At 35.6% G+C, this 15,520-nt stretch overlaps 1 protein-coding gene across 5 annotated transcripts in view; it reads right to left on the reverse strand.

Annotated features, from left to right (window-relative positions):
- Positions 1 to 598: 598 nt before the first annotated feature.
- ADAM22 (ADAM metallopeptidase domain 22) overlaps positions 599 to 15,520 on the reverse strand; it is a 275,390-nt gene continuing 260,468 nt past the window's right edge. For 2 of the 5 annotated variants that reach the window (XM_049768944.1, XM_049768936.1), the window contains 3 exons: positions 15,440 to 15,506; positions 5,493 to 5,616; positions 720 to 797 (listed from right to left, as the gene is read on the reverse strand). In XM_049768944.1, coding sequence (XP_049624901.1) covers positions 777 to 797; positions 5,493 to 5,616; positions 15,440 to 15,506 — 212 coding nt within the window. In that variant the 3' untranslated portion in view covers positions 720 to 776. Of the gene's footprint in view, positions 798 to 5,492; positions 5,617 to 9,224; positions 9,255 to 10,549; positions 10,637 to 12,740; positions 12,852 to 15,439; positions 15,507 to 15,520 lie in introns of all 5 variants that reach the window. The other 3 variants (XM_049768929.1, XM_049768940.1, XM_049768924.1) reach the window with 3 other exon arrangements.

Raw genomic sequence — 15,520 nt, forward strand, 5'->3', positions numbered from 1 at the left:
ATTGACTGCTATATTTACACCATCTGTTTACAACTGTTAAAGATCAATTTGATGGATGACGATGAGATGACGGTTTTTGATTGTTTTTAGGCATTTGGCAAAATACACTTGTGTGTAAGAGCTGCTTTTTTAAATTTTAAAAATGTTTACATATGTACAATTATTGTCCTTGTATGCTGATATAAATATGAAAATTTAAAAAAACAAAAATAAAAATATCATGGTTAAGTTAGCATATGGGATATTGGCCTCTCGAAGCTTTAAAGTCCTGCAGAAAAATCCTATATGCTTAGCCCTGCATGCTAGTTTCTATGATGAGATGTTGTTTTCTTAAATGTGGAAAACAATAAATAAGAGCTTCATGCACATAGTATTAGTGTCTACAATGAGGATGTGCTTCAGAATGGCAAGTTCTGAATCCCCTGCTGTCCCTTAGGAAACTTGCTACATTTGGGTCTTGAATTAACTTTAGTGATATTTCTATATATATCTGTCATGCGGATTATCCCTTTAACATACCAGTACCTTTATTGTACCATGTTATAATGCAACATTTTGCTAGTTCTATGAATGATTTGATTGATTGTTAGGCCAATGGAAAAAAAATAAAAGAAAATGTTATCCAGATGTAAGGTTCCGCTTCCTCTCCTCTGTTGTGTCTTGAAGGGGCTTGGTATTTTCTGAAGAGCTGATCGATGTGCAGTGATTCCGTGAGTCTGGGTTTTTATAAAAGTTGAAGTAAACAGTTTTGATGTATCACATGTAAACAGTTGATCTTAAATGGATGTCTCCCATAGCTGCAGAACAGAGAGAAGCAACACTGCATGTAGTCAATAAAGGAAGCATTAAGTGGAAGTAGAAGTTGAAAATGGTTTGGTGTTCCTTCATACTTATATAGATACATATGCTTACATATATAAGTCTAAAAAATAAGTAATAAAAAACAACTCTATTTTTATCTCCAGCAAGTTTGTGTTTTAATCTTTAAACAAATTCCATTTAATCATTTCAAATCCATTTTATATGCTCTAAGATAACATGTGAGTTAAACAAAGTAAGGTGGGCTAGAACGACTATGTGGCATAACTTTATATCATAATATAAAAAAACAGAAAATTTAAAACCAAGTGTTTCATTTAAAGCCAATCGTTTCTGAAGTTTTGTTTTGAAAAAGAACCTGATAACACAGTTTTTGTTTTTTAGTTTACTTAGGAGTCAGAATATAAAAATTCAAAGTAGACTGTTATTTCAACTATATAATTAGGTCTGAGTTCCAAATATGTATCCCACTTTTGATTACAATCACCTCAAGTTATTATTTGTTGTTACTCAGAATTTTTGATTAAGCACTACCTTAAATGAAAATAATTTTAAATATTATTTTTTAACTGCACACTGCTACTTTGGGAGTCTAAGATTGCAGCAAGTCAGTGGTTCTCAATTCAGTTGCAGGTTTCAATGATAGAGGAAGTTTTAAAAAAAAACTGTACTACCCAGTCAATCTATAAGACCTATTAATAAAATTTCTCTACTTATAATTATACTTCTCATTATATTTTAAAAATCCTGCAGACAATTCTCTTATACAGACAATTCTGAGAACTATCAACCTAAAAGTATGATTCTATTAACACCTCCCATCACTTCTTAAAGATCATTGCTTACTCCCAGACACAACCACAGAACCATCAGGCTGCACCAAATCACTGGGAGTGGTCCCCAGGCCCCAAAGCACTTCCTATAATTAAATAATTAAATATTTTAAATCATAGACCTAAGGCTTATGAGCAGACTACACATTTTCTTATCCTATCTCTACATCCTAAACATCTTATCTCTCTTTGGAGAAGCTGATATATCTGAGTAGTATGATGCATTCAGGGAAGTATGGTCATTTCTGGATTTTCTCAACTCTTTCTTTTCCTTAGCTCAGTCCTTAGAATTTTATTCTGACTGCCTTCATATTCAACAGCAAATTCAAACTAGTAGTGTTCAGTAATTGTCTTAATGGATTGAAAATAGCTTTCGTAAAATCAAATATGACAGCAACCTAGTTTACTAGAGAAAAAAGATCGAATAGAAAAATAAAAAATTACTGTAGTGTATGATTTGGGTTTAAGTATCAACAGGAATAAAGTAAGCTTAAGATCAGAGTCACTAAGTTCAATCAATTTCCAACCAAATTCCATTATTACTGGAAATCTAAAGCGTGTAACTTATGAGTTTCTGGAAAAGCAAAAGAGAAGAAAAAACATGACTAAGTGGATGTTTTCTATAGAATTTCCTTTAATACTGAATCTTCTTGAACATCTACCTATCTTCTCATCTTTTGGAAACCAAGTCTCTGTTAGGATCTTTGGGTATAGATTATGCCTATTGGTGGAGATTAAGTGTAGATAATTAGGCTTCCCTGTTCTGTAGAGTTAATTGCTTGCAAAGAAAACCTCAATTAATGTTACATGAAAAAGTTAGTTTTCAAACAAAGCCTCATAAATAGTTATAGAGATTATATAGTAAGTGACAGTTTTCAGATGGAGAAACCATAAAATGACATCATGGAAATCTGAAGATTCTGATTAGCCCATAGAGAGAAAGAAATTAAGAATTCTCCAGTCACCACTCTTATGAAAAGATATGACTTTAATACTCAGTCATCCAGTCTGGAGGTTAGTAAAGCATATTCCTTATAGAAAGAGCTATGGAATCTGTTAGCTATCCCTGATAAAGATAACCCAATTTTCTAAGACTGCCTGTTCTACACAGGACTGGGCTCCATGTTCAGCAGTGCTCAAGGTCTACCTATGGCTCTTCACTCAGGAGTCACTTCTGGCAGGCTCAGGGGACCATATGGGATCAAACCCTGTTAGCCATGTGTAAGGCAGGCACCTTACATACTATACTATCTCTCTGGCAAAAGGAATGTGAATTTTCATACAACTGTCACTGAGGTGAAGTTCTTCAGAATTGCCTTGTTCAGCCCATGGTAGGGGTCAAGTGACAACTTTTTCTTCTAGTGAGTTGTCATTTTCATAAGCTCTTATATGAGTCCATCTTCTATAATTTGTTCTCTGGCATGGCCAACAGCTAAGAGAATGTCCCTTACTAAAGAATGGCTCTATCAAAAGTAAAACAGAAATGTGGGCAATTTATTGGGGGGAGGAGAGAAGGGAAGAAGAAGGTATAATTTAAATAATTTAGAAAATATCCCAAAGAGAAGAGGATGACATCAGCTTTTGGATTTTATTACCACAGACTCAAATCCTAAACAACTGAGTATCTATTAACAAGTTTTTATAAGGACAGAAAGTTGAAAATCTTTTATCTTCTTTGCCATTTTTACATTTTTCACATTAACATATAAATGTTAAAAATATGATTCATAAAATACCATTTTCAATATTTTTTATAATTCTCTAATTCATCTTTAATGATATGTGATTTTCTACTCTTTCTGAGTTTATATAAGTTAAAACTTGAGTGACCCTGCTTACCTTGAGCCCTCAAATTTAAGATTAGTGTCAAACAGTCCCTGAAGCACATTTTAAAACCCAAAGTTAGAAACCTGGAATACATTGTGAGATGTTAAATCTGCTCATATGGAGAGTTTATTTTATTGCAAGATTATTTCCGAGAAAATCAACATCATAATGTAACAGAACCTGCCCTTCAAGAAAAGATCATCATTCTTTAGTTATATCTTTCACTTAGGCCTCTGAGAGCTGGCCTGCCTCTCCAAGCCCCACTCTACTATATCTCAAATTTCACCTAATGGATGCATTCTGGGAATGCTTTGTGATAGAGTAAAATTATGATTCAAAGGTCAAAAAATACTTAGCACTTAGGCAAAACTTCTGGTAAATCATGTTTTTATAAAAATGGTTGACTCCATATCTATTTTTCTAAATATGGTTTTTTAAATATGAAAGCTTGCTCAATTCTGCCATGACCCTTTGCCAAGTTATGTTTTTGGTTTTGTCTTTTTAATTAGTGGGGGGTATACTTAGGGTGCTCAGGGATGACTTCTGACTATGCTCAGAGATCTCTCCTGTTGGAGTTTAGGGAGCCATATTGGTTCAGATACTGCAGGCACCTTACCCCCATACTCTCTAGTTCACAAAGTTCTTTTAATATTACAGATTTCTGGGGCTGGAGTGATAGCAATGCAGATAGGGCATTTGCCTCGCATGCAGCCAACACAGATTCAATCCCCAGTATCCCATATGCTTCATCAAGCCTGCCAAGAGTGATTCCTGAGTGCAGAGCCAGGAGTAAATACTTCACTGCTGCTGGGTGTGGCCCAATCTCCCCCAATAAAAAAGTACAGATTTCTGAGATCCTTCTCTTGAACACAAATTTTATTCATCTTTTATAGGCACTAATTAGATTTTCTGTCATAGATGCCTACTCCTAAAACCTAATGAATGTTTTTAATCTGTGAAAGACCTCAGTAAGACAATTAAGAATTAAAAGGAGACTAACTTACTAAATTGTTGGAAATTCTACTTAAATTAAAAACTGATAAAGCAAAATGTATTCCTTCTCTACTTCATGTAGTGATATATTGGCTGCAATAAATATAAAAGATATAAATATATTACAATTAATATATAGTAATATATCCTAAATTTACTATGCAGTAGTTCAAAATAAATTTACAAATATAAATCTGAGTTCCAAAACCCCAAGATGGGGCAGAGAAAGAACTCAATGGACTAAGCACATGCTCAAAATGTAGGGGTATAAAGGTGCACTACAAGGTTCTTTGTATACTACCGGGAACAATTACTGAGCACAGATTAAGAAGTAACTCTGGTGATGGGTGGTGTTCTTTACATGACTGAAACCCAAACACAATCATGTATGTAATTAAGGTGTTTAAATAAATTAAAAAAAATGTGAGTCATGGAAAAAAAAAAAAAAGAAGTAACTCCCAAATTATGCCCCATCCCATAACCTCCTCCCCAAAACCAAAAAAACAAAGCTCCAGGAAGTTCCTAATTGAGAATGCAGATCCTTTTACAAACAATAAAACATGACTCTTTTCTAAATACAAATTCAGGGCCATCTGGTATATGGATTTAGGCATTCGGTTTTTTATTTGTTTTGGGGTCAAATCTGGCCCAGCAGTACTCAGGGCTAACTCCTGGCTCTTCTTTCCGGGATTACTCCTGACAGTACTAAGGGCACCATGTGGGCTGCTAGGAGTTGAACCTGGTTCAGCCCTACTCATTGTACTATTGTTCTAGTCCCAAGTTTAGGTACTTGATTTGCATGTGGCCAACCTGAGTTCAATCCCCTGCATTCCAATTGGATTTCAAACATTGCCATGAGTGATCCTTAAGCTGAGAGCCAGGAGCAACTCCCAAGCAATGCTGAGTACTGTCCCAACTCAGCCTATATTAAAAAAATAATAAATTATAAACTCATGAATAAAATAATAATGATAAGAATAATGATAAGAAAGTTAACAGATGGAGAAAGTTTTCACCTACCCTAGCACTTTGTCGGTTCACTTTTTTCTCTTCATCGGGAAGTGGAGGCATTGGGTAAGGGTATTTTCTGCTGGATGCAATAGACCCAGTTGATGAAGAAGGAGACTTGGCAGGAGATAAAGTCCTGAGATGTTGAGAATACATGAAACAAATATTATGTGGTCATCTATCATCTTTTATAAATATCTGAAAAGTGGGTTCAGAATAAACCCTTTGAATCCTACTTTCATAGGTAACTCACTACTGCAGATGTTCAGCTACTGGGTAATAGTGTCATTCACAACATATGAAAGCTGTAATTTTAGCTTCAGAATTTCAGAACTAAAATGGGCTGTTGCCATATTTATATAGATTTTTACTTTCCATTTATAAAATCAATAGTTAAATATCCCTTAGAGTATGTATATATGTATATGTGCACATATACATACTATATAGTAAAAATGGGAAAAGGGATAACAATATTGTGTATATGTTTACCACAATATAAACATGTTACTTAGGATAATAATTCCATTTATATTTTTATGATCTGAAAATACAATACAACTCATAATATTAGTTGCTAAGTCACACACACTAGTTTACACCAATTTCATGCATTCAGAGGCCAGTATGTTAGTTGTGAAAGAACGAAGGCAAATACAGGGTTTTTAATAATAAATTAGTAAACATGCAAGCAGTAAGGAGTGCAGAGTTACAGCCACACAGAGAGTCTGATGAGAACATACAAAAATGGCCTGATTAGTTCCTACTAATTCAACACTTTAAAACTGGGTGGAAATTCAAGGCTATAGAAATGGGACTTTATAATTCATTTAAAAGATACATCTTATCAATAAGGTTGTTACACTTTATTGACTGGAATTTTACAAAAACAAAAACACCGTTTCTATTTGGATAACTTGGTATCTTCTATTTGAAAAAGCCACATAAGCCTTGATGTACTCTGATACTCTTATTTGATTCTATATGTGCAGTGATATTTTTTTGTTTTTAGGACAAGCACATTGGAACAGTCCAAATATACTGTCTTCTCCTTAGAGTTAAAAAAAACAAACAGCTGAGAGTGAAAACTGTCAATTCAAACCATAACAATAAGAAATAGATGTCTGAGTTCTGCAATAACTATCTCTTCACAACAGTTATCCTACCAGAACCACAACTTCTTTGTTCTAGATGTAAAATGGACACAATCCATAGTTATCCTCTTAGATCATAGTGCAAATACTTATTGCAGCAAAATGTGCCCCCTCTTCTAGTGTGGTGGAGAGGGAGGTACTGGGTAGGAGGATCTACAATCTGCACTTCTACCAACAGTATAATGATGTCATTGTTTTCTCCTTTATTTTAGAGTTTGTTTCCATACATACATAACCCTTTCCTTCTGTTATAATGTTTAAAACAGCTTCCATTTTGGATAGTGAATCCACACAAATCCTTTGCTACAATGTGTGTGCCCTTGCATGAGTTGTTTTCTTATAGCTCCCCAGTCATGCCAGTCACATACATGCCATTTCAAATGAGAGAGGACCTGAAGTTTAGGCTTCACCTCTTGTCTCTTCTTCATATGGTTTAAAATTAGTAAGGCATTAAAAACATTAGATATTCTCCAGAACATCAAAGACATGGCACCTTTATGAATTCTTATGTTAACACAATAGTCAATTATGACTTTGAACCTGAGGGGAATTAAAACTAAGCAAGATAATTTTAGTAGGAAAAGAGACACCAAGCCTTAAAGGAAACTGCCTTGGGAAGATGGAGAGCACCAGAGCAAGAATGAGAATAAAAGTAGAAAGAAAGGCAGTTTATAGGGAAAAATTGTCCAGATTTCTCTCAAAATGTCTTTTAAAAACATTTCTTGAAAACTGTCTCTAAACTCTTTCTGACCTTGCCATATACACACTAGCTTCAATTTGGCTTTTACCGGAACTAGGCACGGGCACTGTTCATTGAATTGTAAAGTAATCCCAGGATAAATGTGAATCATTAGTGACAGTACATTTTAAGCACCAAAATATCACAGGGGATACCATATTTGAATTAAATAGTCAGGTATATCTATGTACTAATAGACTTTGGTGCATATTGGGATTACATTGGACTTCTTGTACTTGCATTCTGTAAACATATATGTTAAGTCAACCTCAGCTCAGTTCTGTTCCCCTTGTGCAGTCTAAAATTAAGGCAGACAGACAGAAGGGACATAGGTCAATTCTTTATTCACTTGGCAGTATTCAGATGCAAACTTCATAGTGGTTTATTCCAAAGATTTAGAATGTCTTTGGATATCAATTAAATAATCATTATTTACCTGATACTTTTAAAAAATCACAAGGAAATACAATGAAAATCTATTTTGAAATTAAATAGAGCCAGGATCATAATTCCAGATTTACCACTTATTAATCTTGCCACTTTCAGTTACTCTCTGACCTCAGTTTCTTCCATTCACAGCAAAGAAATAAGGAGGCCTGTACCTCATGCTGAATAGGAAATGAAGGAATATAAAAGGCACTCAAAAATGACATTATTTATTTAATTTCTAAGTTACTATGCTTTCTATCAGATCATAGAATGAACTCAAAAACATATCAGTGAGGTAAGTCAACAGCGTTTCACTTGGTGAAACAATGTCTAAAGCACTGTGACCAAAATAACTGCTCTAGGCTAGTGGTGTATTAAGATGTCACGATGATGACAGTGTGAACACCTGCACTCCTATCAGAATTGAATAAGGGAGCCCAGTGAGGCACTGTGATAACCCACTGTCTGTGGACATTTGCTCTGTTTTCCATGGTGATGTGCATAATATGTTTACATTTCTGAACCATATTCAGCAGCAAATTGCTATAGTCACAAGTCTCCACTGTATTTTCATAAGAATTTCACAAATAACACACCACACGTGTAATTCGCAAAGTGACCTTTGTCTGCATTGATGGTTATGGCAAAAGAGGTAAATCCTGAAAAATGTGGCAGTAGATAAAGCATATACAGGCTTAAGCACAGGGCTGGCAAAGCATAAGCCAAAGTGTGGATGCAAGTGGGGCTTCCTGATCCATGAGAATTAATTTGAATGGAGAGTTGAAATTCTCTCTGTTTCATGAGATCTTTGATATTAAAGATTCTGGACATCTCATCTTGATTATTCAGTACTTCCACAGAAAATCTGTGTTGATTTTCAAGCCTCATAACCCTGGTTAATCCAAACATGGCCATCAAATTATAACTGAATTGAATATATTTTTAAACATAAATAGCATTATTAAATAATTGATGCTTCAGGTTAATCAGAATGGGAAGCAACATCTCATATTAAGAGAAGATAAAGGAGCCCTCTAAAATTGCCCTTACAGCTTTGCACGTGCAAGTGGGGCTGCTAAAGCATTTCCCCATCCAAATTGCATTTGTCAAGCAGCTTCTGGGCAGACCTGGGTGCTGATTGTAAGACATGTGAACTCTTATCTGAGAGCCACATTATACTACTCAGATCACCCAGGAGAGGTGAATCAACTCTTCCGGAGTACCATTTCACAAATTACTGCTGCAAAAGTGCTGAGTTCATTTAAAAAATAAAAACCCTAATCCATATGACATCAAAGCCATTCTATTTTGGTTCCATGGTTGATACAAATTACAATCTGCCCACAAGCCTGAAAAAAAATAGAAAAGAGAAATAGGACTGCAGGCTAGCCAAAATTCCAAACAGCATTCAAAATATCTTACCTGTCTTCTTGACGTTGGCCATCTTGGGAGCTACAGGTGAGGGTGGGATGTTGGAATGTGAGTGTATGTGCATGAGGTTCAGTGTGGGAAAGTGGGATAAGCGAAGGGACAGGGCAGGAGGGCTATACAAGGGGTCAAAAAGCGGGATACATTTCGTGAGCAGGCAAGGGTTATGCTTCCCTGGGGGGTAAATGCAAATGTATGGATCAAATTAAAATGCAGGTATGTCTAATCATTTTCTCAAACTATATATGTCTAAACTAAATGGTACACTGGAAGAGAAAGTCCACCTTATATGGGTGCTGAGAATTAAATATAAATGTTTATATCTATAAATATTGATCCAGGTGATAGCAATAAGTAACCTGAAAGCTTCTCATCAAGATATGCTCAGAAAAGACTAAAATGAACTCTATATTTTTCTTTACATTCATTTTCACAGAGAAAAAATATATAAAGTGGACATTTACCTTTAAGAAATCAGTGATCTTACAAAGAGTAAAAACAATGTCACTAAGATTTCTTAGAAATTCTCTCTGATCTTGAGATCTACATTGAGCTATAGTGATGAGTAATATTGAGTTTCCAAAATGCTACTCTAGACTCGTGAATCCAGAGATCTTGTGAATTTTAATATGCTTCCTATTCTGTTTAAAGTATTAGATAATTATATGATAATCAGCATAAGTTTTTTTAAAAGTGCTCTACTGAGAATCTGTGAAACACTCTTCTTTGCTAGTTCTCTATGGTATTGAATGGCTCTACTACACAAATAAAGCTTAAATTTATACCACATGCTGTCATTTAGTAAAATTTTTCTGAATAATTTTTACATCAAATTACCATTATCCCTCAAAGGAAAAATCCACAATATTTCATTTTGTTGGTTTTTTTTCATGGTTTTCTCTGAGTTTTTGTATGCACTATGCACTCTTAAGATAGTGAGTAGAAAATGCAGTATGAAATTTTTAAATTCTGGAAATTAAGTTCTTTAGGTTAATAATGCATCTGTATTAGTGGGAAGTATGTTTCATGCCCATATAAATCTACATAGCATAAAAATGAAGAGAAAGCTACTAAAAAGCTCAAGATGGTAATAGGGACATGCATCAATCAGTAACCCTTTCAAATGGCTTCATTTGAAACATTCAGGAATGAACTATACTTGCTCATGAAACCATAAACAAAGATTAAAAGGCAGCAAATAAGCAAGAACCCTTTCCACCTATAGGAACTTGTATTGGGAGATACAAGAAAGAGAGCCAGCACATAATTGTATGTGCTGGAAGAGTTTGAAAATGATATAGAATTAATTTATAAAATACCTAAAGTATGGTCCTTCAGTGTTTTTATTCACATCTTCTACCCACTTAGCTACATTATAGTCTCTTTTGAACCATGGGTTTAAATACCTGCAGAAAGCAATGGAAGGAACAAAGAAAGCAGAACAAGATAGAAAATCTGAAAATACACAGCACAAGCTCAGCAAGGATGTCTTTACCCTCCAATGCAAGTGACTAAAGCAAATAAGCCAAACTGGATGTAGGGTAATTACGAGGTTGTTTGCCTAATGGTAGAAGAAATTCATGGACAAAAAAGGCTAAAGACATTCTAAAATGTTTTCGACATTTATGAAAAGCCTTTCAATTGGATTCCAAACAAATCTGAAACTGCCCATCAAAGTACTGCAGACTGTTCCATTTACCAACATCCAAAAGGGCTTACTTTGTTTGCATGCCACCTCTCTTTTGGCTCCTGATTTTCAAACAATAATGGTGCTTTTTGAGAACATTCAGATGGTTGCAATTTCACTCAAACATTTGGGCATATACTTCCCTAAGAACAATAAGAAAGAGCAGAGTTCTCTTTCCAATATGAAAGAAAGAGCTTTACATGGCTTCTGTCTTACTCTCCAGATCAGATTTCAAAATGGAGCTATGAAAGATGGCCCCAGCAGCTCTATAAGGAGTGAAAAACTTCCTATTTTTCTCTATTCTCAGGTCCCATGCCAAGTAAATGAGGCCCAAATTAACCTCCAGGATTTTAGAGCTGGGTTTGGGTTCCTTCCTCTCCGTGGTGAACTGCAGACTAAAGTGTCCCTGTTTTGATGGGAAAGGGCTCTCAGAGTGTCTTATTATGTGTTCTGAGACTACTAGAGGGGCATAAAAACCTCACTCAGCATTTCCCTGATGAATCAGGCAAAGCCTCCATCAGAATTGCTGTGCTAAGGACAATGTTAAAAAAAAAAGGTTAATGGGAGTGCTGGGATTATTTTTATTTTGCCTTTTATCCTAAACTGAAAAAAACATTCTAGAAATTATCCTTGTCAAATAACGATTCAAAAAATTCAGACTTGAAAAATTTTGAGAACTCACACACTTTTCTCGTTAAAAAAAAAAAAAACAACTTCTAGAGATAAAAATTCACTCTATAAAAGGCATTTAAAATTAAGTAAGTTTGAAAATAAACCAAGGAAAACCATAAAACAATATTTTGGGGGAATTTACATTTGCTTTTACCTATAAATATATTTCAAGCAAGACTATATATTTCCACAGATAGAAAAAAAGAAAAAATTCCAATAATTGCTCCCCACCCCTTAATTTTAGCTATAACCAATGTACAAACTCACAATATGCTGTTCACTCCCAAGAAAGAAGAGTTTGGTTGTTTATAATTTTATGAGACCATTTTTGCTACGACAACATTCCCTGACTCAGGCACAACTCACGTTACATTTTGCCTTCAGCCACAATCATTGCCAACTTGTGCTTTTCACAGAAATAGCCAATAAAAACTTGCATCACGATTTCCATTGAGAATTTGCACAAAAAGAAAAAGTGAAAAAGCAAATGCAGCCGCAGGTCGAGAAGGCTAGTGAATGCACCGGCCTGGGAAAACTATAGAAAAAGCCCATGCAGCGGTTGTCAGGTGAAACATCTTTACACAGCAAACTTCAAGGACGAGTAGTGTTCCTTTCACTGACAATCTTAGGAGCTCAAAGGCCTAGTGTCTAGGCTGTCTTATGAAACCAACAGCCACACACACATGGCCTAACTGATACTTGTTAACATGCAGGTGATTTCCTGCATCGCAAGGAACATTTCACTAATGATTATTGAAGGGATCTCCCAATAGTTCCTTCTGGAAAGTCTGTGATACTACGTGTCTTCTCACTATGTTTCTTAATACCTCTACATTTGGGTGGTTAGGCTCATAGGATCATATTAAACTGCTACGAACCCATCTATGTGGTTTGACTTGGCTTGTAGCGCAACATGCAAAAAAAAAAAATGCATTTCACAGGCTAGGAGAGGTCTTTGTGTTCTCCAGGATGGAAAGGCAGAGGAAAATGAGCTGGTGCTGGCTGGACCAGGACCACCTTCAAACAGACATTGGACGGGGTGGCAGGGGAGGGTGTCAGTCAGAGATCACATGACCCTCTTCTCAGCCAAGGAAAGGACTTGGAGAGAGATTAAGTGGCAGCCCAGAATGAAGGGGCAGATGGAGACTGACCTGTGATCCAGACTCCCTGTCTGGGGGCTGTCAGAGCCCCTGGGGCTTATGCCTTGGGATGGGATTGTCTGGGCGAGGGAGTGCCCAGGCTCAGGTGCTTGGGGCTCCCTTCTGTAAAAACACAATATATAATACAAAGTCTGAGCCACTTTTTTTTCTTATTTTTTTTTACATCATGTATAGCAGTGAGGAAGATGCAAAAGGCCTAAGTGGCAAAAACAGTACAAGCAAGGACATCTCTGTGGTTCGTTAGATGAGTAAGCCTGTGTGCATGTTATAATTCATATTTGGAAGTTAAATCATCCTTGTAGGATGATGAGGTACAAAAGGGAATGTTGAAATAATAGATCCAATCATACCTCCTTGTCTAAAAAATAAAACAAATATTTGTTTATGATCATCCTACTTCTTTTATATTCACTTATAAAAATGTATTTTTATAGAATTAGATTGCTATAGCAGAAGTAAATGGAATTAACAAATATGGAAAGCATTAAAAAACTATAAACATAATTCCCTGTAGGTTGTTCATTAGAATTCCTTTTAAGGAAAAAGTTATAGAGGCCAGGGAAAAGACTAAAGAAGCTAGAGAACATGTGTTGCATTTGGGAGCCCTGGGTTTGATCCCAAGCACCACATGACCCCCAAGTAGGGCTGAAATAGGAATCCCCCAAAATAAAAAATTAAAATATCCATATAATAAGTAAGAATGGTCAGCTTCATCAACTTAGGTCCATTTGATAAAACCTAAATCATGTAACCCAAATCTGAAACTGAAAATTCAAAGGAATCCATAATACTTTTTCACAAAGATAATTCCATATGATGTCTTATTAAATGCTATAATTTCATTATCTCACAGGCAAGATTCATCAAAGATATATATATATATGTATATATATATAGTATCATGATATTTATCACATGGTGTCAGTGGGAGTTTTGTAGAAAATTTTAATGTAAGATTGCCTTAAAAATATTATGTGAATCTCGGGCCCGGAGAGATAGCACAGTGGTGCTTGCCTTGCAAGCAGCCGATCCAGAACCTAAGGTGGTTGGTTCGAATCCCGGTGTCCCATATGGTCCCCCGTGCCTGCCAGGAGCTATTTCTGAGCAGACAGCCAGAGTAACCCCCGAGCACCGCCAGGTGTGACCCAAAAACAAAAAAAAATATATATTATGTGAATCTTACTAAATATCAAGCTTTCTTTGGGTACTAAACTTACAGCTTTTGTATACTATTGGATTTTACCCCCCCCACACACACCCTTTTCTCTTAGGAATTATCAAAGCCTTGTTAAAGGAAATACTGTTGAAACACTAAAGGTACACAAAGGAAATCCTAAAAATATCTTGTACTTGTATATTTATGCTTGTGAACAACTAAGATAATCTAAGGAGCTCTTACCAAAAGACTTCATGCAAAACAAATCAAAGAACATTCCAAGAAGAGTTTATCCACCATGAGCTCTAAAGCATCCAAATGTTTTAGAAACGTATAAGATAAACTCTAAGAGATTAGTTATTTAGGATGGACTTCTATGATGCCATTCTGGACCATGCAATGGTATCACATGAGTGTATCTATTGTTTCTAACATAAAATATCCTCCTTAAATTTTAATAAGCCACTTACAAAAAATACCATCAGCAGGGAGGTCCAAATTTCAGAACAATGTTATTGTCCTGGACTAAAAATATCAGGATATAATGATAGAAAATTCAACTAAGTTTCTGACAAGCAGTTGTTCATCTGCTCTTCACATATTCTTTAAGTATTAAGGAGTGGATAAATACCAGAGATCCTGGGAATGATAACTAGAAACGTCATTGAGAATGTTGCAATTTTTTAAAATGTTAATGTTGGTGGGCCTCAAAAAAAAAAAGTGAGTAATTAAAACCAGGTGGCAAGGTCCAGAAGGATACCAAAGGAGGATTTTTATTTTTGTTTTTTTAAGATTTGAGGAAGCTTGGTTTTGCTTGTACTTACTTAAGAAACAAAGTGCACAGAAGTTTTGCAGCAATAACTATATAACCTTAAATGTAATATCTGACTCCAACTCCATTAGGAAAAAAAAACGTGTGGCTATCATTTTAAATGGTTAGTGTTGCATTTAGTGACAATGATTCCATTAAAGAGAGAGTTCAGATAAATGCCCTTTTAAATGTCCTAGGCAGGAAAATTTAAAAGGGAAACTATTGCAGTAGTCTGAGAGAATGCTTAGATGACAGCCATGAAGACCTCAGAGCAGTGGTTTCACATCGTGAGCAGTTTCATGCTCTTGTAGAACTGTTCCCTGATGCTTCTAGAGCGAGTGGACATTGGGGAGAGGAAGGGTGAACCCTCTGAAATGGGCCCCTGGTGATGAGAAGAAAGGAATGTTATCAAAATTCCCTTCAAACGGAACCAAGACACCACAATGGCAGATTTCTGGAGGAAAAAGCCTGCAGCGAGGGTGAGCCCCCCACTATCAGTGAATATTGGTTTGGGCACAGTTGCGGAGATGCCTATGTAAAAGAGAAAAGCCATGGTTAATTTTAAAATGGCAGAAAAAATAAATTAAAAGATTTACAATGATAAAACCAAGACCAGAGGTATGGTTTACAGTTCTTTGATGATTTGGTTAATTAATTTCTCACACTGATTGTACAGGACCTTGGAATGCCTTTCTTTTTCCCCCATTAGAGGTTCTGACTTACTCAGTTGAATTAGACCGAGGTCTAAATCGTTTCCCTCTGACTTTCTTTCTGTTGCCTCCCATGTTACCTGAAAAAGATGAT

This window comes from Suncus etruscus, chromosome 1 (assembly GCF_024139225.1).
Source record: "Suncus etruscus isolate mSunEtr1 chromosome 1, mSunEtr1.pri.cur, whole genome shotgun sequence".
Taxonomy (NCBI): domain Eukaryota; kingdom Metazoa; phylum Chordata; class Mammalia; order Eulipotyphla; family Soricidae; genus Suncus; species Suncus etruscus.